The 24016-nt window shown below is 41.9% G+C and overlaps 1 protein-coding gene across 19 annotated transcripts in view; it reads left to right on the top strand.

Annotated features, from left to right (window-relative positions):
- The window catches only part of LAMA2 (laminin subunit alpha 2), a 352990-nt gene that overhangs the window by 135065 nt on the left and 193909 nt on the right, over positions 1–24016 (top strand). For all 19 annotated transcript variants that reach the window (XM_083434696.1, XM_083434695.1, XM_083434693.1 and 16 more), the window contains exons 7-12: positions 403–520; positions 1413–1591; positions 2032–2131; positions 5742–5902; positions 10687–10827; positions 15036–15209. In XM_083434696.1, the coding sequence (XP_083290822.1) occupies positions 403–520; positions 1413–1591; positions 2032–2131; positions 5742–5902; positions 10687–10827; positions 15036–15209 (873 nt within the window). The remainder of the gene's footprint in view (positions 1–402; positions 521–1412; positions 1592–2031; positions 2132–5741; positions 5903–10686; positions 10828–15035; positions 15210–24016) is intronic.

Genomic DNA, 24016 nt, shown 5'->3' with positions numbered 1-24016 from the left:
ACTGGGAGAAAAAGGGGATTAGTCAAGGTGGTCGGAAGTTCAGTGCAGTGCAGTACAAACACACTAGCAGAATCAATCTGGTGGTCCTGCCTGTGCATTTGTACCATGCTGACCTCCCTGCACCTTGTCCCTCTCCTGCCCAGTAATCAACAGTGAATCACCTGCCAGCAAGTTAGCATGTCATCCTGGCTGCTGTTGGTTCTTGGCAAATCAAAGTTGACAGGACATCTAAACCAGGCCTTTCCCCTTCCTCTCTGCGTTAGCCACTCAGCAACATCTGCAAATCCCTTCCCCCTAGAGTACCAAGAGACATTGACTGACATTTTCCAATTGTCTAAGATATTCCTTTTGAGCTGCTCTAATGTTTTGCCTTTCTACTCCCTTTTTAAACAATTCAATTAGAGATCTTCCTGTCAATGTGAACACAACACATGTGGAGAAAGTTGTGATCGGTGTTGCCCTGGATTTAACCAGAAGCCTTGGCGAGCTGGGACCTTCCTTGTAAAGCATGAGTGTGAAGGTAACGGAAAGATTCCAATTAGATGTTGTTTATGACTTTGGTAAAAAAAACCCAGACAAGCCAGCTCCAGTATGCCACTGCAATCAGGCCTGGATAGGGCCTGATGCCAGATGGAGCTGGCTGAGAGAGCAGTTTAGGACACAGTTTGGGACGCAGTGGATCCCAGGCCAGCTCAGCTTCAACCTATGTTTGAGCTGTCTGCTGGTGGGGAAATGCATGGCCACCTCTGCTTCATGCGATAAAAGCCTGCCAGAGTAAAAGGTCTTCAACAACTGGTGAAAAACAATGAGGCAGAGAGCTGTTTTATGTGTGCCAATAATGTCAATGGGAAAAATGTAATCATAACTTTGCATTTAAAACAATGATACCTACTAGTAGTTAACCCTGGTGAAAATGTTATCTTTCAAGTATGCTGTAGGTAAATAATTTTGAACTGGAAAGTAGCTATCAAAGGGTCCAACCATTTGTAATGATTTAGTACTGGAGGGGGAAAAGGCATTGCAAAAATAATGGCCTTCCTCTATCCAACGCTTTCATGATCAACCCATATACTTGGAAAAAGTGATGTGCCTGTACTGATTTTAAAATGATACTTTGACATGCCTAAAGTAGAAAGACTGGAAAAACCATTGAGGATTGTCCCTCTACTAACAAAATGATTTGAAAAGGAAATATCCAGAAGAATGCTTTGACATCATTTGTGAGTGGTCCCTTATTAATTTAAAGACCAGAAAAAGCTGTTTGTAGATGAGATATTTATGCTATTTGTTTCAATACACAGAGCGCAAGTGTCAAAATGATGAAAGAATATTGTTAAATCTCTGGTAAAATGTTGTTTCTATATGTCTGCACCAATGCGACGTTTGCTAATACACTTTCTCCTTTTTTTCAGCTTGCAATTGTCATGGGAAAGCTGAAGAATGTTACTATGATCAGTCTGTGGCAGAGAGAAAGCAGAGTCTGAATATCCATGGGGATTACATTGGGGGTGGAGTGTGCATTAATTGCACACAAAACACAGCAGGCATCAACTGTGAAACCTGCATTGATGGGTACTTCAGGCCAAAGGGGGTAAAGTATGACCCACTCTTATCTTCTGTAGCCCTAGACATAATTTACACCGTAAGGTGCTAGGTTATTAAATAGCAAAGACGCTGTTTTGATTGCCATTTCTGGAAGGTTAAATTCTAATTCTGACAGCCTACTAGCGGCCTTTCACAGTGGGAAATCGGTAAAGGAGAGATTCACAAGGATATGAAAGTAAACTGTGTTGATATGAAAGACTTCACTGGAGGGTCAAGGCTTCCAGCTAGTATTTCTGCTTGAATTGAAGCAGGATGCATTCCAATAAACATCGCTTTCCTATCAGGAGGGGCATGTTGTTTACCAGAGAAGAGTAATATTAGCGCAATTGCCAGTGAGAGGAATATGACAAGCTTTTGAATTAAGGGTTTACGTTTCATAATTTTTCTTTTGTCTGTAACCTTGTTGCCCTTGCTTTCCTTACACAGGTACTCCCAGCCAGTCGCAATCCATGTCGGCAATGCCATTGCAATACTATTGGCTCTCTAGATGGTACATGTGTCAAGGATGAAAAACATGCTTTAGGAGGTGAGAAAATTTTTTTGGACTGGGTCGCCATGTTAAACATTACATGCCACATTGTTAAATCAAACGTTAAGTAGTAACCTCTTTTCGCTTTCCCAATGCTTTCAGAAATACCATCTCACAGGAGACCTTTTCAAATCTGCTTGCCTACTTTCTTGTAGAGTTCTTCCTTGGAGACCTAATCATTCCACCCCCCCTGCCATTCTGTCTTACATTCTCTATCTTGTGACATGCACATTTGGGGAAACAGGGATCTCTTCCCTATGGACTTCAGGTTTTTCTTCTCTCTCTCTTGTTGTATATGGAAAGGCGTTGCTCAAGAATTTGTACAAAAATACACACTGATATGTATCCCATCATTTCCCATATGCCTGCCAAAGTTGACCCATGGGGGTGGGGGGGATAAAGATCTGGTGCTCTGAGTGCAGCAGGACATGATGACATTTCCTTGCTCTCTGTAGGAATTGTACTGCAGAGGGAAAGCATGGCATTTTTATATTAGGAAGGTCCTCTTTTCAGGGCGGACTCTGAAGATTCTTCCCGTGCAAGAAGTTCTCACATTAGGCTTGCACTTTTCATGATAATGACTTATGGGTGCAGTTCCATGAATGAAAAGGTGTGCATTAGAAACAAACTTTCACTGCAGGCAGGTCCCAGACTACCATGCCTAGTCATTCAGGCAAGCAAGGATTGTTAGAAATGTAGCAAGTATCCAGTTCCTTTTGTTTTTCTTAATGAAACTCATTCTAAGGCAAGATTAGAACCTCTGCCTTTGACTCCTCCTTTAGCACATCTAATTTGCATAAAAATCCTATTACATGGCTCCTCAGAAGTAAACCCCATTGAGTTCAAGGGGACTTCCACCTAGGTAAGTAAGTGAGTATAGGATTGCAGCCTACAGCACGGGGCTGACCTTTTAAAAAAGAAAAGAAAAGAAAAGAAATGATGCCTATCCAGTTGAAGAAAACTGTGTATTGAGCCCAATAATGAGTCACTCTTACAATTTGCTGCTGTGAAGTCGGGAAAAATGCTTGGTGTCCATACACTGTAAAGCCCCCCCCCCCCCAAAAAAAAAACAACAGTTCTTTAATCTATGTAAGCTGGGGAAAGATGGTGCTTATCTGAAGGAAAGGGTGAAAAGCATATTTATTTTCCCCAATGGATTTTCTCTATATATTTGCAAAGCGTGTTCTCACTAAAGGAGAGCACGTGTTGCGGATGGGGCCAGACAAAGCACCCAGGGTTAACAGGCAGGCTAGTTTCAAAGGGATGGAACTGGATTGGTGGTTGGTGTTACTGGGGTAAATTTGATGTTGCCAATTTAGGGGTGGGATCAGAGCTTATTTAAACAAGGTGCACAGCATTTTCCTTTCTCTTTCGCTGTGGGCACCGGATCACCCGCCCGCCCTCCCTTGATTGGGCTTGCGCTTTGACCTTGCTATTGCCTGTCTAGGGGTCGCCTGCATTGGTGCGGGGGCCTGGTAGGAATTTACCTTTTGGCTGATTAGTGCGTGCCAATTGGGTTTTGCCTACTGGGTAGCAAATCGTCACAACTTGTAAGGTTGGCGGTTAGGCATTGGTTAAAATTGGTTGGTGGAGGGGTGTGGATTGGCTGTGCCTACCCCTCCAATGCTGCTGCTGCACGGGAATTCCGTTAAAGGAATTCAGGGGCTTACCATCCCCCTCGTCCAAACCCTTGGTGCAGGGTGCGGGCCGCGTAAGCTCCTGGGAGCAGGCAGGGATGGTACTGAGGGTCTGAACGGCGCAGCTCCAGTAATCCCTGGGTCCTGTTCCTCCACACTGGCTCCCGCCGGAGTCCGGGAGTCAGTGCTGTCCCCCAAGGCGGGGGGGACAGCTAGTCATAACCAATGCCTAAGCAACCACTCACAATTTGTATGATAATAAAGTTGTGGCCAAAATTATGCCAAAAAACCTTAAACAAAAATGATGTGTGAAGTGTGAGTTATTGGGTTAGGGTGTTTTGGGGGACCTCAGCACGCAAATCAGTATGAATGCACATTAGGTATACTGAAATTGACTTTGTTGGTGCTGGCTGTTTTCTGTATGGAAAGAAATGTTTATTTGGAGTAAAATGCAAACCTGCTTCTAAGGTATCTGTCAACCCAAGCAAGAATAAAAATGCACTAATCCTAGGAGTATAATGGGAAAGGATGATAATGAGTGATTCTCTCCAAACTTAAAGCCTACACATCTTGTCTTTCTGGCACACTGGAGCAAAGGATTATTGGATACAGCTATAATGTTAACAATTTATTCTCTGGTCACATTACAGCAGTATTTCTGTGCTGGTACAGTTACCTGCTGCACTAGCATTGTTAAAAGAAAGCCGAGCACTATAATATTTACCAGAAATTTGTGCTTACCAACTGACCAGGAGCTGGGCTTGTAGATGAATCTGTTAGATTTATCTCCCTAAGTTTTTCAGATACCTTTGTTGAATGTTCATCAATCCTAAAGTATTCAGGTTGGCTAACTGTGTTCCAGCTCCCTTTGTTACAATCCACATTTAAAAAATTTCAGTGGATTTAAAATCACTTCTCAAGAAAACCACTTGACATTTTAAAAGTTCTTCTTTTTGGATTGGCAATTATTAATAATCAAATTTTGGAAGTTTGATTCATTTAAAAATGGTTTGTAGGCTTAGCTATGTCCACTTCATTTCCTCACTGAGGGAGGAAATAGGTAATCAAACTTATTGTTCAACCTCCAATCTACCTGCATAACTCCACATGTAAAGAGGTTTGAGCTTGTTGCTCCAGTCCAGAACAAATGGCTCTCACAAGCCACTCTTGAGTTTCTATACCAATAATTTAGAAACTTTCACTACTTTGTAACTAAGCCAAGTTTTACTGCCTATGCAACTTTTTCTGAATGCTGTTTGGAAAAGCACATGACTCTGATTTTTGGAAAGTTAGTAAGTAAACCATTTTAAACTCACCAAACCTGTGGTCTTTTTTGTGCTAGGGGAAGCGGGAAACTTTGGAAGGGCAAGTTTTAAAGGTCCAACGGCCTATATTTTCATGCTTTACTTTGCTGCACACTTTGTGCTTTTAAATCTCTGCTGGAGTTTTCTCACCTAAGAGTACTTGTCCCAAACCTGGATCTTGGCATGCAGTGAACTCTCTTCTCTATATATTTTCCATTTGCACCAACAAGAAGAGCCTCCTGGATCAGGCCAGTGGCCCATCTAGCATCCTGTTTTTTCAAGGAAACACTGAAGCAGGGTCCGAGCAAAAGAGCACTGTCCTCTCCTGTGGTCTCCAGCAACTGCAATTGGGAAATATTACTGCCTCCAGCTGTGGAAGCAGAGCATAGTCATCATGGCTAGTAGCCATTGATAGCAGTCTCCTCCATGAATTTGTCCAATCGTATTGTAAAACCATCTATGTTGGTGGCCATCACAGCCTCCTGAGCTGTAAGTTCTCACAAGATCTGGATCCTTACTGTGGCCTTACTGTGCCTTTATTAGCCTGAGTTGTTTTAATTAAATACATGAGTGTTACTTAACCTCTCCTCACCTGTCTGCTTAACTCACTGAGTTTATGTTAATAAGCATCTAGCTGAGCTTGGTGTTTGCTTGCTTTTACTACAGACCAGCTTCCTGGCTTCTGTCACTGTAAACGTGGCTTTGGAGGAGAAAGGTGTGATCGGTGTGCATTGGGTTACAAGGGATTTCCTTACTGTCAGCCCTGCAACTGCTCTCTGGATGGCAGCTTAAATGATGACCCTTGTGAAGGACCCTGCAGGTGCAAGGTATGGATTACAACCTCTCTTTCTTTCAGCAAGTATAAACTTTTCATCTGTGCTAACAAAGATAAGAAGCTTTGCCTTCATCCATTTTTTTCTTCTGTAAGTCCCTCTGGCAGTGCCTGAGTGTCAAACAAGTGTGACCCCCAACCTTGAAGTATTTCTGATGTGAATGTGATCTCTTAATCTTGAATAGTGAATGGGAATTGGAGCCACAAAGTACCTTTGCTAAAAGTCTCACACATGCACACACAGACATAGAGCTATACAGATAGTAAATTGCTATTTAAAATTATGTTTCTTTATAGTGCGGGGGGGATCTGTGTTGACAACAACAACTTAGAGACCCTTAGGTATTTCTTTTTAAATGAAGCACACAAATAACCTTTGCAGATTTGGTTTGATTTGGCAGCAGTGCTTAATCTCCCTTTCCCGCTTCAGAATGAGGGCAATAGGATGGACCTCGTCACACAGCCAAATCTGATTGGCTACATTGCGCTGTGAAAGTGTCATGTTCATTACATGATCTCTGATTGGATAGGCTCAAGGACAGAGAACATAACAGTGCCAAGGCAGCATGACATGGTGGAAACAATGATTCTGAGCAAGCAAGATAAATCTAAAAGTATACAAGTTAGGGTTGCTTTTGCTGACACTTTAAACTACCTTGCCTGTCCCCCTCCCCATGATGGCAACATTCACATCAAAAGCCCGACTTTGGAATGAATGGATGTTAAGACTGGTTGGTGGAAATATTATGGAGTAAGCAGGGTTCGACTTGCAACACTGATGCTCCTGTTTTACATTGGTGTTTCGTTTTATTTCTGTTTTTTAATGTGTAAGCAAATTCTTGAAGTTTTCTTTTTTTAAACAAACCCCAACTGAAACTGAACTAATTCCTTGGGGAAATATTGGGTTCAATACTCAATACCCTGTGATCTTCAACCAATTAGATCAAAATTACTACAGTGATAGCTTAACAGCCCAGAAATCTGCTCTGGGTGTTAACACTTTTATCGCTTTGCACATACATAAGACTGGCATGTTCTCTATCAGAAATAAAAAGGCTTCCTGCCCAATTTTTAATTTCCAAGTAAGAAGATGCAGAGATTCCAGGATTGGGTAAATTACATATTATATTCTTAAAGTGAAAGGTGTGTACCCAACCCACAACATCTACAGTACATTAGACTTAACAAGCCAAAGGCTGAGAGAGATAAGTGTGAGGATTAATAATAATTTGTAGTAAAATATTGATACATGAACCAGAAATTATTCTGAGTGAAATCATACATATGTTCTCATTCACAGGCATAAATATACATTATGGTAACATGTGCAGGTACTACCAGCCCACATCTCCCTTCCCAGATGTTGAAAAGTATGTGGCATTATGTCTTCCTATGAATGTTTCCCTGCCCCCTACTCTGCTTGTTTGTCTGCAGCTTAGGTTAATGTATGTGTTGATGCCACACCACAATTTTCCCCGGAGGAAGATACAGAAGTAAGTGGGTTGGTGGGACCTACATGTCTTCCTATGTAGCTTGATCCTCACCATTGCTCAGGAGTGTGACGTTTTAAGATTCACAAGTTATTTTAGGCTAGCAAGCTATTATCTTGGGACTGTAGCTTTCATTAGAGATGTAGGAACATGCCTCAATCTGTTCCAACATTGATTCACACTTTCATCCAGTATTTTTTGTTCCACTACAACTGGTTTATTTTGCACAAGTCTTCCTTCCATTTCATTGTCTGCTGATGCAGAACTATACAACCTTCCCTCTAGCCTCAGTATTTTCAGTCTCTGAGACTTCCAGATCACAAGAGAAGATGTTGTAAAGTATTCCAGCTATCTATGTGTCTCTGTCTGCCACAGCGCTGCCTTCATGCTCCCACTGCCCATTACCTTTAACTCCAGAGGCGACAGTCATGGGTCCATGAAGATTTACCGTTCTGCTGCTACCAAAGCCAGAAGTTTTGAACAACCACTGCACAAGGTCAACCTCAAAGTCTGTAACCCGCTTACTGTCAAAGGAGGGGAAAGAGATCTTGCAGACACAACGTAAACTGAAGGCAAAATGCTTGTGGAAAATATAGAACACAACCTGTTTCTCCCCCAGTGCACAAGTATAAAGGAAGTTAAATGTAAATTATTTTCCAGCCTGATCCACAACCTGCTTAAGAACCAGCTGTATTGAACACAGGTACCTCTAATAGAATGTGAACTAGGCTGACAAGCTGTTAGGAGAGATATCATGCCTGTCTGTATGTTCCTTAGTTAACCCTCAAAATCAGGAAACTATCACATGGGAAGAAGCATGTAGTCCTATTCCACTATTATGGTCAACGCTGTCAAGCGGACTGATAAGTGGGGCAGTCATGATCAGAGAGCAAAGTAGGTAGTTGTGGTCCCTTTTACCATATTATGCATTGCACTTCAAAGCTCTTGAAAATAGGACAGAGCTGAAAAACAAAGTGGCCACATGTACAAAAAATGCTCCTTGGAAAATGTGTGCACTTGCCACTTCCTTTGTGTAACCTCCTTTGTTCCTTAGCTTCAAAGTGTGAAGAAATTCAAGCAGTAACATGTAAAGGAGCAGAAGGGGGAGGCACTTAATGTGCTGCATTAAATGAGCCACTGTTGATATTGTATTTATCTATAGAGAACTATTTGAGTTGGTATAACCCCTGCCCACCTTCACCCACTACCTAATAAACTGGGAGAAACAATATTACATTTTCAGGGCAGGGTAGCTGTTTTCCACTCGGTACTCTTAATTATTTATTAATTGCCTACCCACAACAAACAATTGAGATTAACTGGGCCCTCTGCTTTTGGTTTATCTTCCCCCACTTCTTTTTCTGTTTGCAAATCAAATTGATTTGCATTGTTAGCTTTGCTTCTTCTTTCTCTAGCTTGACTCCAGGATAGTATCATCACCAGAACAGATTCAGTTCACATGAGCAAAACTCACTTTTAGGCCATATCCTCAGAGTGACTTCTAAAACTTTCACCCAAAAGTATTAAGGTTCACATCCTGTTGCTTTGCTTCCTGAATGAAACTCTGGAAATAAATCTCTGTCCTGGAAGTATACAGAAAGTTGGTGATGTTTGCTGGCACTTCCGTCAAGGGATATATGAAAAGGATTTTCTGGATATAGGATTAGTAGGCTCATAGTAATAAAATCTGTATTTAACATCTGCCCTCATATTTTCTCTTTTTGATCTTAAAGACTTTCATTTTCTTTTCTCCTTTCTCAACGGCTTTTCTTTTCTAAGGTATCCTAGAACTCCAAAACTATTTTAAACCCCTTTCTTCATGTTAATCCTATATCTTTGGCTGCAAGGGAAGCAAGTAACTTTCATTGGGCATGTATGAGTAAACTATCGCTAGCATGATACTGGCTGTAATAGGCTAGCCATCATTTCCATCTAGGGAATGTTTTGGCATTTGCGGTGAACCACAAAATGGTGTCTCCCTCCCCATTAGGGAAGAAGAAGTAAATGAAGATCTACATTGGGATCGGCTGCCCCTCTGGATCCTGCCATTTGAGGTGGTCACCTCATGAGTGGGCCAGCCCTGTTTCTATGGAACCAACAGCCTTTGCAGGTCTATGGTCAAACATATTTGCCCATTTGTCCATGGAACACAGCACTTCATACAATCCCTACACTTATTTTAGCGCAAGCAAGTAATGAACTTTTAGACACTCTGACCTTTTACTAGTAAAAGGACAATGTGGCACTTGGATTCCAGTTAATTGCAGTAGACACATTCAGAATACTCATCAGATGATTATTATATATCAGAGGAGTAGGACTCTGCCTAACAGCAAATGGAGCATAATCTTTAATCCAGACTACACACACCTGCCATTTGCAGTAGATATGCATAACTAAAACAGAGCAAGGCAGCTGGCCAAATGTTTCCTTTTCTTGGCAATCTGCAAAGTAACAAATGGAACAGTATTATCGCAAATGCAACACAGTTTGGAAAGGGGCAGTGTACCCACTTAACATTACTGAAAAGGAATAAACACATTAACAAAAAAGAAGCAAAAAAAGAAAACAGCATAAATTTTGTGTGTGCAAATGTACATGTATTGATGCATTTGGAGAAATCATCACTATAACTTTAATAGAAATACAACCCCCACTATAGTGGGGAAGACCAGGTTACCTGTGTGCCTGTTCAGACTGTTGTTTGGGTACTAGTTGTTGATAGGCAACGTAAAGGCCTAGGCACTCCCTTCTTAGCGCTCCTTCTCTTTAAACCAGATTTGGACCAGATAGCCCTCCAAACAGAGGGTGCCAGCAAATAGAGGGCTGTCTTCTGACAGCCCTTTGAATACAAAGCTGTGCTCTGTAAGGTGTGGTCACCCTAAAATAAGTATTTTTTATTTTTTACCAATAATTTTTTATTATTTTCTTTACACGATCATTTTTACAATACAGGTAAAAAATCAAAATATGCAATTGGAGATGAAAAGGGATACTCACTGAAGGGAAGGAGGGAAGTCGCAAGCTCGGCAGAGCTAAAAGTGTATATGTGGTTCAATGTATTGTAAGGAGTATTTATTTTTTTGATGAATCTCCTTTAAAATAGCCAAAGGCAAGGCTCAGCAACTTTGTGTCCAGATCTTAATTATTTCATATTAAATGGTTTAGTCTTTACATGGTTTTTATTGATGTTTTATACATTTTAAGTTTGTTGTATATCACCCTGAGCATCTTTGGAGGAAAAGTGATTTCAAACAAACCTAACTAATATTCCCATGTACATTTGCAGGCCAATGTTGAAGGAGAAAATTGTGATCGTTGCAAACGTGGCTTCTTTAACCTGCAGCAAGACAACCCCCAGGGCTGTGAAGCGTGCTTCTGCTCAGGAATAACAAACGACTGTGTGGGCTCTCGTTGGACCTACCACGCTGTAAGCTAGAATAAATGTGTACACCCTTCCAATGTATCTCCCTTTTTAAATGTTATTAATTCCAGCATATCTCCCCCCTTTTAAATGTTATTAATTGAAACCAGCTTTCTAAAGTGTTTATAATTCATAGCTATATTTTAAATTCAAGAATAAAACAATACATTACTTGTTATTTTTACACTGGAGAGCAGTTCTAGAATCTATGCCCCAAAGAAAAATGCAAGCAAAATCATTTGGGGAAATTGCTCTTTAGGTGCAGATGAGAAAAGTGTGAGAGAGGAACTGGGGAAGTGTGAGAGAGCTCTTACGCTGTCCATCTTATAGACAGATCGGAGAGAGGCTTAAAATTCTCTGGAATGGGAGCAAATATACCTGTTGTCTCACAGAGGATAGCAGCAAGTTTAATGTGAAATATCTTCTTGGGATGGTTATCTATTACTTTTGGATATGTTGTTGAAACATTCTTTAAGAGGATAACGTCATTCTTAAAAAAAACACACCCCCACACACCCTGATTTTGAGAAGCATTAAGGGGGGGGGACTTCGTAAATGTAATGTTCTCCCTGTCCTCCCCCACTGGGGGAAAAGAATCTTGAAGCCTCTCAAGTTTCAGGATTTTAGCCTGTGATGAAATTCAGTTATATTTCCCTCCCGACTGGATGCGTATCTGAAACCATCCATGCTTGTAGCTTTCAGTGTATCATAGTAACTAACTCATACTGAAGCATGTGAAAGATACCATGTTTCTCCACTGAAGCTAAGAACTATGGAAAACTTCTGGCATGACTTGGAGAACTGTGCCTTGCTGTCATTGGGCTGGATGACTTCAAAACAAACTTAGAGCACATTTGTTTAGGAGGCATCGTAAACATCTGGACTCAGCAAATGGGAGAAATGAGCATGCGATAAAGATGGGTAGGTGCTCTTTATCAAAGAATATCCCATAGTACCTGCAACTGTGTGGGGAATGCCTAGTGTTTTTATCACCCTGCAGCCCACTGGGGTTAAAGTGCATGGTTGTGCAGGTGATCTATCTACTCACCTACCTATCTATTTGTTTATAACTCAGCTGAAATTCAGTGTCTCCATCTTGTGGGTTCCACTACAGTACTTTGAAATAGCAATTCTCCAGTTTGATTGGGCTTGGAGAGGGAACTATTTTGGTTTAAATAGCTATGTGTTGTAATTTTGTTTTGTATGTGTGTGATATGAGAAGCCTGCTGGGTGAACTCTGTAACCAGGATCTGTTTCAGCTCGCAGCTGAGCCATTTCACAACTCTGATGGTATCCACTCACCCGAAAGCGATCAGCCTTGAGCTTGCCTGCATATTTACAATTTGCCTGGGAATTCCATAATGTCAGAGGTTTCCCAGGGCATCCCATGTGCTCTTCTTAAATATGAATTGATGTTTGATATTATGTTGAGCAAGAAAACTGAGAAGGGACTGTTAAACAGTTGGACCTGTATCTGATAGTCTGCTAAACTCCTATTATATTCTTTTGTGCTGAAGGAGACTGCTGAGCTCCTTACAGCAGGGGTGCACAACATATGACACACAAAGCTACTTTGATAGCTGAGGCATTGTGAGATGTTTCACAATTGTATTTTATTTTAGAGGAGTAAAAAAAAACACCCCACCATTTTCCCTTTTTGGGAAATTGTCTGTTTCATGATTTTGGTAAACAGAAAGGAAATAGCTTGTTCATCTTTTAATAGTGTTCCCCACTAATTGCAATATCTGCAGGGATGAGGTGAGTGTGAAATGCGATGGAGGGTGGTTGAAAATGTAAGGGCCCTCGCTTGAATTGACTGGCGCCCTTTTGAGCTGGGTCCACCTGTCTTTGAGGTGAGCTATGCTTAAAGCTCCCGGCCTCTTAAGCGAGATGAGCACACAACCCCAAAGTCGGACACGACTGGCCCATATGGGCAGGGGTACCTTTACCTTTACCTTTTTATGCTTAAACTGAGGCTCAGGACCTGCAACACACCCCCTACCTTTCCTGCCAGTCTTTCCCCCTCCCCAAACTATCCTTAACTTGGGAAAAGGAGGCACAGGTCCTGCAGTCAATTTATATGTGCTACACATTATTTCCTGTCAGTTCATGAGGAACACTGCAGGCCCCTTCAGGTCCAAATTATGCCCTCCATGCATCATTTCCTGCCCAGGATCATGTGACTTGTAGTTTGGAATATGTCATGTGCAGCCAAAGAGAAGACCTTAATAGGGTGTCTCCTGTTCCTCTCTCCTGTCTTCTGCTTTCTGTCTCATTCTACTGCCCTCTGATATTCTTTCTCCAAGATAAGTTATGTTGTTGTTGAAGCACAGGCAAGGAAGCAGAGCAGGCTTTGAGAATCAGAGGGAGGCAATGAGCTGCTGAAGCCCAGTTTATTTTTTGAAGAAGCAGTAGTGTGCTTGCCCATCTCTAAATATCAGGGCTGTGAGTTAAGGATAACAGGAATTACTTCGTTCTGCTCCATGGAGTTTGAAAGCAGGGAGTGAAACGATAGCATTCTGTTTGGAGTTGAGTTCAGAAGCTGGCATGGCTTCCACAGTTCACTCCTCAGCTTATGGCACCTCTTGAAAGATGATAGTAACATTAGGATGTGAGACAGCAGTTTTTTAGATAGACCACTGCCTTGGGTCCCAATTGCATTTCTATAGCATAGTGTGTGAACTACAGACTTGCTGCATCGCAGACGTTTTCGCCTCCAATGCAGGTAGAGTTTTACATCCCAAGAAGGGAAGCTCTCCCCTGTGATACAGGCAGGGTTCTGCATCCCTTGCTGTTAGGGGGGCAAAGGGATAGAATCACATTATGATTCTAGCCAGGGAATAGGTTTGAAACCCAGCCTACCTAGCTTAAAAAGTGCAGAGCAGGCTCTCATTCCTATCATGCTTAGAGTCCTCCTCAACTCAGGAGGAAATATTAACAAATCCAGAGATGGCTGGACTAGGGCATGATGAGCTGAGTTTCAACCACATAGAGAGGTGAGCCAGCCAGGCAGAAAGTTTTTAATGGGTGGGTTCTCGGATCACAGACACCCTTCACATGACATGGGGAGCTGTCCTCATTCCATTTAGGAATACCTCTAATACAGAGAGAGAGGACTAGGTAACATTGGCCCCCAAGAGACCTGTATCAAACCCCATCCAGTGAACTACAGGTGGGCTTTTCTAAGCCTTTTCCTCGCTGTACCAAAGGTTTCCAATCTAGCAAGTGGAAAGTGTTTTTAACCTACCCTTTCAGAGATATTTCAGGTGCAAGATGCTGAATGGTGCTTTTGCATCAGAAGGGTGGGATATAACTATTTTAATAAATAAAATCAGATGGTTATGATTGCTCCCTTTTCTCAATCCTGGAACTTGAGAGAAATCAGCTTCTCTTAGCTACCATTGAAGAGACTTCTGGCTATCCTTTGAAGAGAATGTCAGTTGCCCTGAAGAAGAGTCTTTACATTTGAAACGTTCTGGATCTTAAAGCATTGCTTTCAGTGCAGCACTGAAGTCTTGTCTCATTTTATTGTGGGGGCTCATTCTTTTCTTCACTGGATGCCATGATTGCAGCCAAGATTCTGGTCTGAGTGGCCCACCTCCAAGTGCATGCAGCTCCCTAAGAAGCTGCTCAGCTTCCAGGTCTTCTTACAATTTCCTTGTTAAGAAGTTTCTTGCAAATCCTTCTGTTTGCAAGGTGATACATTCTGCTTCCCTATGCTATACATACTCAAGATCTGAAAATTCTTTTATGGAGGCTGCCTAATTTTATCATAAGGAGGTCTTCTAATATGTTGTTCAGTGCAATGCATTAAATATAATTTGACTACCTTTCTCATGAAGTTGGCACATGCAGAATTACAGTTAAGGAATACATTATACAGTACTCATTCATAATTTGTTACCAGCTTCAAATGGGGTATGTGTGGAGTAAGCCCTTTGAACTCAGAAGAATTAAAAACTCTTTGAAGAGAACCAATCATGACTTTAAATAAATGATTCTAAAACTTATGCTCCTCTTTATTTCACTGAATATGGAAAGAAGGGAACTCCTCTATTCATAATTTTATGCAATATGGCAAACTCTCTGCTTCTGTGCTAAATGGAAATCTATTTAAATTATGAATAGGAAAACAAAAAGAAACAAGGAAGGAATATAGATTTTGTAGGTTTCAGTATGTGGATATTAGTTGGTATTTTCTTTTGTCACCATAGATCATGGACATGAATGGCTGGCACCTGACAGATGTAGCTGGTCACGCTAGAGTGACTCCTCAGCAGGACAGCTTTGATGGACCTCAGCAACTTAGCATCAGCAACGTGGCTGCGAGGACTGCTTTGCAACAGATTTATTATTGGAGTGCACCCAGTCCTTATTTGGGCAACAAAGTAAGTGCAGATGGTCTTTGCCTGGGTGTTAATTTGATTTATTAATAGCGAAAGATGTAAGCAATTATTTTTCTTTTAGTTTGCATTTGCGGGGTAGATATTTGACCAGCAAAATTGCTTGCTGAAAGCAACTGACATAGGCATACAGAGAGTCCCCGTGAGACACAAGGGTAAGTAAGCTAAGCAAAGCGCTGCTGCTCCCGGGGCCTCCTGGCAGCTTTGGGTGTCAGGTGCTAGGAAAGCTCAGATAATTTGCAGTATTATTTCTAGGATGAATTGGCTGGTGGTCTATTCTGTGCGAGTAACATGTGTTTCTTTCAAGCAGTCTTATCTGCCTTACCACACCTTCACATTTCATTGGTTCTTTCCCACTTAGTTTACACAGATGCTGACAGCAGATCAGATGTTGAGGGGGTGTGCTAGGGGGAAAAACGTGTATTGCTTAGTGGGAAACTTGAGTGCCGGGAGCTATACCTTGGGATTCCAGAGATGGTGTGCTGCTAAAATGTTTACAAGCCTCATTGCCGTGTTTAAAACCACACAGTTGCTTACAAGCTGACCCATCTTCCGAGGTCCTATATCTCTGGGATATATAGCTCCACTTCTGGCTGCACCAACTTATAAAACCACAAAGGTGTGGTACAACAGGCAAACAAATCCAGGTAGTTTGCTTGCACCTGACATATACAGTGGCCTAAAAGCACAGATGGTCCTCGGGTAAATGATACTATGGCTTAAGTTCCAGCCACTCCCAATTTTTCAAATGTTACTTGCCATGTGGCTCAGAAGACTGCTACTTTTTTTAAAAAGAACAACCCACAACTTAAAACCCCACTGGATTTGAGGAGGCATGCATGGTTCCCTGGAATGCCAACTTTTGACCTTAAGTGAGCTTTTGATCCTTTTAATAGGGGTATTTCTAGGAGGTGAGACTTTCCTCACCATGCTGCTACAGTGGCAGGATAATCCACACATGTGGAGAATTTCTTCTTGACACACATCTGCTTAACATTTAGGAGTTGGCAAGTTTCCATGAAATAGGATTACTCTTCCCACTCATGTTAAAAGGATATACCCATCATATGTTCTGAATGGCGGGAATTGTAAACAATTCCTGCAAGTTCAGCAGATAACTCACACATTCTACGAACATAGGCAATCTCGTTTTCTTCAAATATTCCAAATAAGCAGCAAAATCCAGATATCGCAAGAAGGCAGAAAATGAGGGAGATATCTGTGTATTAGGAAATCATGGAGTGCTCCCCAGGGCATATTTAAAAAAACAATATAGAGCAAGAATGAAAATGCAAGTCACCCAGGCTTGCTCTCAACCTTCTTGTGGGGTCTGTTGCTTGACTGAATCTATAGTATAAATAATAATAATAATAATAATAATAATAATAATAATAATAATAATATAATATTTGTATATACTTAAGGTTATGCCTTGTGTTTGCAGAAACTTAGGCGCCTGCAGAAGACTAGAACTTACTTTGTTGCTCAGAAAACTTAATTGCAAATTAATTAATCAGTCAAGGATGAGGGAATTCGGCCCTCTGACTGTTGCTGAACAGTCTCTGTTGCTGAACTCTTAACAGCCTCAGCAAACATGGCCAGTGACCAGGTGATGGGAATTGTAGTTCAGCAACAGCTGGAGGGCCAAAGGTTCACCACCACTGCTTTAAGTGAAGCCAAGGCCCCACTCACTGATTTCAAAGTGGCTTATGAAGTTTCCTCAGATTGAGCCATTTGTTGTTGTTTAGTCGTTTAGTCGTGTCCGACTCTTTGTGACCCCATGGACCAGAGCACGCCAGGCACTCCTGTCTTCCACTGCCTCCCACAGTTTGGTCAGACTCATGTTTGTAGCTTCGAGAACACTGTCCAACCATCTCATCCTCTGTCGTCCCCTTCTCCTTGTGCCCTCCATCTTTCCCAACATCAGGGTCTTTTCCAGGGAGTCTTCTCTTCTCATGAGGTGGCCAAAGTATTGGAGCCTCAGCTTCACGATCTGTCCTTCCAGTGAGCACTCAGGGCTGATTTCCTTCAGAATGAATAGGTTTGATCTTCTTGCAGTCCATGGGACTCTCAAGAGTCTCTTCCAGCACCATAATTCAAAAGCATCAATTCTTCGGTGAGCAGCCTTCTTTATGGTCCAGCTCTCACTTCCATACTTCCATATGGAAGTTTATGAAGTTTCCTCAGATTGAGCCATACCATTGGTCAATCTACCCCAGTAATTGTCTATTCTGATTGGCAGTGGATCTCCAGGCAGGACCTCTTAATTTCACCTGCCAACTGATCCTTCGGACTAGAAATGCTGAGGATTAAATCTGGTACTTCTGCCAGTCATGTGCTCTGCCACTGAGCTATGGAGGCACTTTTTCCACCAGTACCACCCTTGTCAGATTACTGTGTTTTTGTATTAGGGTTTTAAATCATAACATAGACATTTTATGCCTAAGAATAGAATATTGGTGTACATATTAGACTACTCTTGTGTGAACTGTGGCAGCTAGCACATGAAAAATTGGTCGTGGTACTGAAAGGTCGTGGTACTGAAAAAGCCTGGAATCTGAATAGCTGTAAAACAAGGAGGAGCTTTTGATATGTTTAGTCTTGCACTGTCTTGTTTGTGGTATGGTTTATTTGAAACTTTGTGAAGATATCCCAGGCTACTTTCACCAGGCTTCACTGCTTAGCATTTTCTGCTTAGTTGGAAATCTGTGTAACAGAAGGTAAGTGAGCAAGTAAAGATTAAGCTACATCTCTTTGAAAGAATATGGACATATTGTTCAAGACTATAGATTGTTAAGGAGACTCAAGTTTGGAATGAGCAGGGTCCGTTTTGCTTGCTCTTAGGCAATGAACATTTCCTGTGCTTTTGGCAGATACTTTGCAGATATCTTTTCCCACTTAGGAAGCAAAATAATGGAAAGAATGTGTGCAATTTGTCTGAACATGGAAGGCATTTTTCCCCACTTGTAATTTGGAAGGACTTTATGGTTTACTGTCAGACATCACTGTATGAATGAAACAATTTGCCTTAATAACTGAACCATATAAATTTTTGATACTACAGTAATACTGAAAGCACTCACAAATTACCATAGTACATCTTAACTGTCATGTTGCATCATGTAAATTATAGCCATGATGACATACTTAGCTGGGGTGATTTAGTGCATTGCTATGGAAATGGAATATTGAGGGTTATTATTTGTAAACTCAATAAAACGTTTCTCTAAATAGCTGAAACTGGATTAAACCAGCTTTTCTAGATGATGTTTGCTTGCAGTGCTTCAAATACAATCTCCATTGTATGTGTGGTTTTCTGAGACTTGCTGCCTAAGGTAGCACAGAATAAGTTTTCAATATACAGTAGCTTGTGACCTTACCGTCCATTTTCCTGATACCTGCTCTTCCAGTATTGCTGTACCTAATGGTGGGAAGCATCAAGAATTTATATTCCATCCCTGTATGCAGTCCTTGCACTGAAACATTACAGGCCTAATTCAACTCAGTTGCAGAAACAGTTGCTGTACTAGTAGTGCAACCATTCCTGTTAGCAGAACGGGACTTCTCCCCACTCCTCCCACCATGTGCCCCCATAACTCCCGCCAAAAAAAAATCTACTCTGGAGGTTTAGAAGAGGAAAGGAGAGGGAGAGTTCTGGCAGGCAAGCAGAAATATTTGTGATGTAACAGGCTCATTAGTTCTGCACTGAATACAAACCATAGTATGTATGCATTTCCTTCCAAGAGTTATATCTTTCAATCAAAATATGTTGATTACAGGTTGTAATAATACACAACTCCTCAACTCACTCACAGGAACATAGGACACTTCCATACACTATGTCAGACCATTGGTTCATCTAGCTGCATATTGACTACACTGTCTAGGATTTCAAGCAGGGCTTTCTCCCAACCTTAGCTGGAGATGCTGGGGATTGAATCTGGGACCTTCTGCATGCAAGGCAGATGCTGTACCACTGAACTATGGCGCTTCCCCAAACATAAACAGACATTCCAACATCCCACAAGCACTATGGCCTCCTTGCCATTGTTCATAAAGGAGTGTGCCCTTGTTCAGTTTTAGACTTTAGATGTGGCTTGCTGATAGACTAGTCATTTGCATAAATAAAGGAGCCTATCGCTGGTCAAAGTGTTTATTCCTTCATCTTAGTGTCTCCCTCCTCCACACAGGCAGCTCATGATTGGGATGAGAATGATTAGGGCAGAGGTTTTCAACCTTTTTGAGTCCATGGCTCCCTTGGCTAACTACATTCTTTCTGTGGCACCCCTGTGGGGCTCAGGAGCACACATGTACCCCTTGCCTGCAGAGCTGGCAGGTTCTCACCCTTTTTCGAACTCTCTTGTGCATAGCTGTCAACGTTTCCCTTTTTTTAAAGGGAAATTCCCTTATTCCGAATAGGATTCCTCGCAAGAAAAGGGAAAAGTTGACAGCTATGCTCTTGTGGAATGTTCCCTCAGCCTCCTCTCCTCTCCCCTCTCCTTGGGAGTCCTCCAGGCAGCAGCCGCCACCAACACTGTCTTTGAGCTGCCCACCCTGCCCTCAGAGAGAGGTGCCTCCTCACACTGCCCCACAGAAGCCTGGGACTTGTTTGTCCATTCCCAGCAGCAAAGGCTGGTGGACTGGCTGGCTGGGCTTCCTCGCCTGCCTGCCTGCCTGCCTGCCTGCCTGCCTGCCTGCTTACTTACTTATTTACTTACTTACTTACTTACTTACTTACTTACTTACTTACTCCGAGCTCCTGGCAACCAGCACCCCCTGGCCAGCCCCAGAGGCACCGTTCGCCTGGGGAGCTTGTAGCCAGGGCTGCTGCAACAAACAGTTCCACAAGCCTTTGGGAGGTGGAGACACAAGAAGGCATCAGAGGAGCGAGGGAACGAAAGAGGGACAGAGGCCAGTGTTGCCCGCAACACACCTGACCATCATTCAAGGCACCCCAGGGTGCCATGGCACACTGGTTGAAAACCACTGGGTTAGGGTATTTTTAAAAGCTGGTAGTAGCCTGAGTAACACTCTGAGGCGTTGACTGGTGTATGGGGAGACTCCATATCCCTCAAGTGAGCCATTTCCTTGTTTACTGTAAGAGGAGAACCAAACTATAGATCAGAGATTGGAATGGATGATCTTCAGTCTCCTTCCAAATGTCTTATTCAGATGCTTGCAAAAAACTAAAATAAAAGGTTGTAAATAAATCCCTTAGGCCAAAATAGCTGTACAGCTTTGGCACAAACTTTGGAGTATTATATGTTTGGAGTATACAGTATATCTATAAAACTTTGTAGTGTGTATATATAAAGATGCCTCTATATTTTACAAAGCAATCCTGTGTTCATCAAGAACTGCATAAATTGTGCATGACAAATGTGTGCCCTCAAGCATTTACACACTTTAATCCAGTTAAGCATGTACAGAGCTTCAATTTGACTGGAGCTCTCTGGTACATATACAATTATGTTTAAAAATATGTAGGTGTCATCCAAACATTACATGTTCACAGCACGAACACGGCAGCAAGCTCTAACGGCAGCATAAAGCGTAGGGTAGCCACAACACAGTCTTTGTTCTGTTATATTTTGCTTATAAAAAGAGGGAATGTGGAGGCAGGCATCAAAAGACAGTAAGAATTGGGGGTGTGAAGATGGGCATAGCTGTTATTGCACCAGTATCCTTCAGTTTCAAAAGACGCAAACAAGCCCAGCATGATTTCCCAGTTGGTGGAAGTTTTTGTTTGGACTGTTGTCAAGAAACTTTTTGTGCAAGTCGAAATTGTGGACCTAGAATTCTCTTTCTTTCCTTTTTTGTTTTTTGTTCAATTGCTTTAAATGTCTTGAAACTTATATAAGTTGAAGTCATGGGGAAAGCGTTTAGGCTAATGTTGCAATCCCCACCCCCATTTCTTTTCACTTTTCCTAAGGAAGATTAGCTCTGGCAGAGCAATTAAAGGCGCTAATTGGATTAAAAGGAAGTAAAGCAAACTTTTTCAGCCAGGCTGGAGGATATTCTGCAGTAATCGAATGCTGAGTACCTCTGAGACTGTGAAGATTGAACAGGCATGTAGATACCAATCAGAAATCCATCCAGCTGTCTCATGGGATAGGCATAGTGTTTGCACAGCATGAGAAATGTATATGTATGTGTGAGTGCATATATTGCCAGTGAAAACAGGGAATGCTCAGGCAGGCCCATTAAGAAGGAAAAGAAGAAGAATGCCTCCCCCAGAAATAACTGTAAATATATTCAGCAGCGTAAAACAATCATCTGTGTCTATTCATGCGTCCTATCTGTTCTTGTTGCTGTCGCTCCTGTCGATCCAGAGTTGTGAGGTAATGGCCCCATGATTCAGGGAAACTGCTGAAGTGTGTACTCGGGCTTCAGTTTGAGAGATGGGTTCATTTATCATCATAATAAGCTATTACCATTGATAGGTCACAACTCATTGAGGAGACAGTCAGTCTAATTGGCTCAACTCTGTCAGCTTTCAGTTTGCCTCAAGGAGATGAGCGGCACTTTGCAGGTAATATTCAATTGCCCAACAAACTGCTTCCTTAATTATTCATCGCCTTTCAAATTGGGGAGAAGTAGAGGGGGGGTTCAGTGCACATGGCTCCCTTCTTCAGTCTGGTGACAGTCTGGCCTTTGACCCTCCCACCCTGACCCCCAGTCCTTTTGCCAAGGGAGGCAAGAGGATTTCACAGAAATAAAAAGTTAGGGCCACTCTTATCATCTAGAGATCTGCTGTCAAAAAGTTTTTTTTTTCCAATCTCCTGCTCATGTATGTTTCCTTTCTAAAGGAATTTACTGTCATTAACCAGAAAATGCAGGCTTTGCTCACTTCTCATCCCTTTCCTTGAAGAGCCAAGCATAATTGTGAAAGTTAATGGAATTTTTAAAACAAAATGTTGTAGCTTAGATAGTGTTCTAGGGATTAATCAAGCAGTATGGACTGATTCAGACATCTTTAGCTATAAAGTAATGAAAAATTTGAGAAGATAAAGCTCTCCACGGAGTTAAAGGACACTTTACACTCTTGGTTAGAGTTTAGGCAATCATGTCAAACATTGAATCATTCCTGCTATTTTAAACCCTTTTCTCTGTTGCTTTTAATTTTCCCCCCAAAGCATGTATCTCAAATAACAATTTGAAACTAAATGGGCCCTTCTATTTTCTAGTTGTTCTGATACTGCTTTTTGAAAAGTTCTGCTTGGTAATTTTCAGTTTGTAGACCCATAATTGCCCCTTTCTGTGAATAAGTAAAATTCACCTTCTGGCCCTCTAAAATACTGTACTCTTTTTTGCTGAAGCTAAATGTGGCAGGCTTAACTATACTGGAAAAATTCATTGCAATAATACACATATATAGATATTGCAGTAGACTCCTTCTACATGGTATCATGCATCTCAACTACTAATTGCTAATCCCAGTGGTATTAAGGAGTAACTTTCTTATATTTTCTTTTATGTAAACACGAAGCACCCTTTTAATGAGCCCAATCCTTGTGCCCGATCCAGTGCTTTTTTCTTTAAAAAAATGTTTAGGGGTACTCTCATTTTCCTACTCATATTGAAATACTGCCCCTCAATGAGGCCAAACTTAGATTCACAAAATATTTAGGGTTATGCGTACCCCTGCGTCCCCTCAGAAAAAAAGCACTGTGTAGCTCCATATTGTCTGCTCTGACCACAGTATCAGACTTTTCTAGACCCTTTACTGGAGATCCTCTTTCAACATTGGATATGTTTAGGATTAATTTAGGACCTGTTAGAATTCCTGCTCCATGATTGCAGTCATGGGATTTTTGTCTATCACATGACGGTGTATGTTTTCACTCCATAAAGTGGGGAGTGACAGAGACAGAATGTTTGTGTTACTCTGTTCCGTGAAGTGGGACTATTGTCCTTTGTTCTTTTTCTTTTTGCTGTCTGATGCTAGAGAGGGAGCCATGTTGCAGTGCTCTACGTGTGTTTACACGTAAATAAAGTAGATTAGTCAAAATGCTGAGTTGCTGAGTTCTGTTACGCAAGCTGCGAAGACTCTGCGGATCCCTAAGTGTGCCGATGTCTGTTGGCATCGGTCGCTGTGATGTTCGGGTTGAAGAAAGCTTTTGAAGCTCCCGAATGATCGACCAGGAAGGACAGAATATGCCAGTCGGGCATGTGTCTCTGCCAGGGTCCTACTTGAGTGTAGGGCCAGCTCCTAAAAGGACTCCTGAAAGTAACTTCCAGGCACTGGTGGGTAAATTTACATGGCAGGGGGATTTGGCACTTCTGCTAGAATGATAGTTGGCAATTCTGGACTGTGAAAGCACATAGTTCCTGAACAGGCTCAGATTGGATCATTGAGACCATATCATACTCATCCTTGTAGCCACTCAACACCCACAGGCTCCTATGGTGTTAATTCAGCACTATGGAAACCTGCAGCAACTTAATGATTCTAAGGTTGGTTGTGATCCGTGATGCTAGTGACCCATGCTAGGCACTGCTACCTGTTCAGCAGCCTCACATATGTACAATACAGATTTGTGATATCATGCCTTCTCTGTCACCTTACATTGCTGTCCAGTATGGGTACCAGATTCTCATCCACTGAGCATCATTAACTGATGCTGGCTGTCTCCAACAAGCTTCACTGTAAGCAGCTGCTGCTTCTGCTGAACATAGATTCTTTTACACTTTCATTATTGTGCCCCCCACCAATCTTGTCACAAATGGTGTGCCAGAATTCTGTACTGGTTAAGGTTTTACAGTGGTACCTCAGGTTAGAGACTCCGCTA

The sequence above is a fragment of the Podarcis tiliguerta genome (assembly GCF_965153285.1).
Source record: "Podarcis tiliguerta genome assembly, chromosome: 3".
Lineage (NCBI taxonomy): Eukaryota > Metazoa > Chordata > Lepidosauria > Squamata > Lacertidae > Podarcis > Podarcis tiliguerta.
Note: the sequence above shows the minus strand (reverse complement) of the source record. Positions and strands in the feature narration are given on the sequence as shown.